This window comes from Pteropus vampyrus, unplaced genomic scaffold (genome assembly GCF_000151845.1).
Source record: "Pteropus vampyrus isolate Shadow unplaced genomic scaffold, Pvam_2.0 Scaffold11787, whole genome shotgun sequence".
In the NCBI taxonomy this organism is placed as follows: Eukaryota; Metazoa; Chordata; class Mammalia; order Chiroptera; family Pteropodidae; genus Pteropus; species Pteropus vampyrus.
This window is the reverse complement of record NW_011900568.1, coordinates 1-1,762: the sequence shown is the minus strand read 5'-3', so window position 1 is coordinate 1,762 and position 1,762 is coordinate 1. Positions and strand designations below refer to the sequence as shown.

Genomic DNA, 1,762 nt, shown 5'->3' with positions numbered 1-1,762 from the left:
CAACAACATCATCCAGTACCAGTTCGATGGTGAGGCAACAGCCCAAGCCCCTGGCCTGGACGGGGGGCGGGGAGGGGCAGGGGCAAGAACCAGGACGGGCAGTGGAAAGGGCACCTTCGTGTCTGAGAGGGCACAGCCCTCTGCCCCCCAGGTTGTCCAGTGTGCATCTATTGAGCACCTACTGTGTACCACGCCCCATGCTGGGTGTAGGGGATCTGGTGGGGGACAAAGCAGAGTGCTCCCTGCCCCGTGGAGCCCACAGCTGGGGACGGAGTCACGGTGGGAGGCTTTAACCGAGTGGTCGCCCAAACAGGTCACCTTAATCTGATGAGAGAGAAGTTCTGAGTGGTGTGACCCTGAGGGGTGTCACAGGTGCCAGGCTACCTGGTGTAAATGAGCACCTTGCCACTTGATGGCAAGATATGAAGAGGCCCTGTCTCAGACAGTGTTGGAAGGATTAAGTAAAATGACCTACAAAAAGTGCACAGTGCCTGGCGACTTAGGTATTAGCCGTTATTATTTCCGAAATAAGTAAAATTTGCACTGATGAATGAGGGATGACTGGAGGGCGGGGGGCGTGTCAAAAAGCATTGCAGGGAGGGACAATATATGCAAAGGCCCTGGGGTGAGATGCTGAACCGGAAGCAGAAAGTGTGCTGAGGAGCAGGGACCAGAGAGGTGGACTGGGCACTGAGGGCCTGGCAGGCGTCTGCACCTTTGGCCAGAACCGAGGAAATTCAGCATCAAGGGAGCACAGGGACAGCCTACATGTCCTTCCTCCCAGGTGACCTGGCTCAGGGCAACAGTCGAAGCACTGAGCAGCTGTCCTGTGTGCACATTAACGTGTTGTGCCCCTTAGTGCTGGTTACGAGGGGGTCTGGAAGGTGTCGGGGAGGGGCACAGGGAAGCTCCTCTGAGAAGCTCTTTCCCAGAAAGGTGACATCGTGGTGTAGCCACCGTTGTTGGCACATACCCACTGGCTGCCCGCCCCGCCTTGGCCGCCTGTCTTGGGTGCGTCTCTGCCCCCCGGGATTGACGCCCTCCCAGGTGGGGTGGTGGTGGTGGTTGGGGAGGTTCCCTGAGGCGAGGCTCTCCCTCCCCGCAGGCAACTCCAGCCTGGTGTACGCCATCATCCGGAAGCGCAGCGTCTTCCACCAGCTGGCCAGCCTGCCCGCCGACCCGCCCGCCATCCAGAAGGCTCTGCAGCGGCGCCGGCGGGCACCGGAGCCCCTGTCCCGCAGCGGCTCGCAGGAAGGCACCTCCATGGAGGGCTCGCGCCCAGCTGCCCCCGCCGAGCCGGGCACTCTCAAGACCAGCTTAGTGGCCACCCCAGGTCTGGCGGGGCTGGCGTGGGGCGGGGCGTGTGGGTCCTGGCGCGGCCGGGGGAATGGGCGGGGTCTCTGGGAAGGCGCATGGCCTAAGTCGGGAAACTGAGGAGATGGGATGGGAGGGCGATGGGGGCGGAGGTATTAGGGGACCCAGGAGGGAAGCTTCGAGGGGGTCCGGGAGCACTGGGCACAGGGGTGGGGGGCATTGCATCTCTGAAGTGGGTGGAGGAAAGTGGAAGCTCCAGGAGCCCTGGGCAGGTGACCTCACACCCACCTGGGCCCCCCTAGGCATTGACAAGCTGACGGAGAAGTCCCAGGTGTCCGAGGATGGCACCTTGCGGTCTCTGGAGCCTGCGTCTCAGCAGAGCTCAGCAGATGGCTGCCCAGCTGAAGAGGTGAGGGACAGGGGCTCCTGGAGTGGGGTGAAGCCAGGC

The 1,762-nt window shown here is 62.3% G+C and overlaps 1 protein-coding gene across 1 annotated transcript in view; it reads left to right on the top strand.

The window, feature by feature from the left end:
- The window catches only part of LOC111735019 (protein HID1-like), a gene marked incomplete at both ends in the record, with an annotated part of 3,017 nt that extends 1,294 nt beyond the window's left edge, over window positions 1-1,723 (top strand). The window contains 2 exons of the mRNA XM_023526852.1: window positions 1,106-1,333; window positions 1,617-1,723. Coding sequence (XP_023382620.1) covers window positions 1,106-1,333; window positions 1,617-1,723 — 335 coding nt within the window. The remainder of the gene's footprint in view (window positions 1-1,105; window positions 1,334-1,616) is intronic.
- Between the last annotated feature and the right edge of the window lie 39 nt (window positions 1,724-1,762).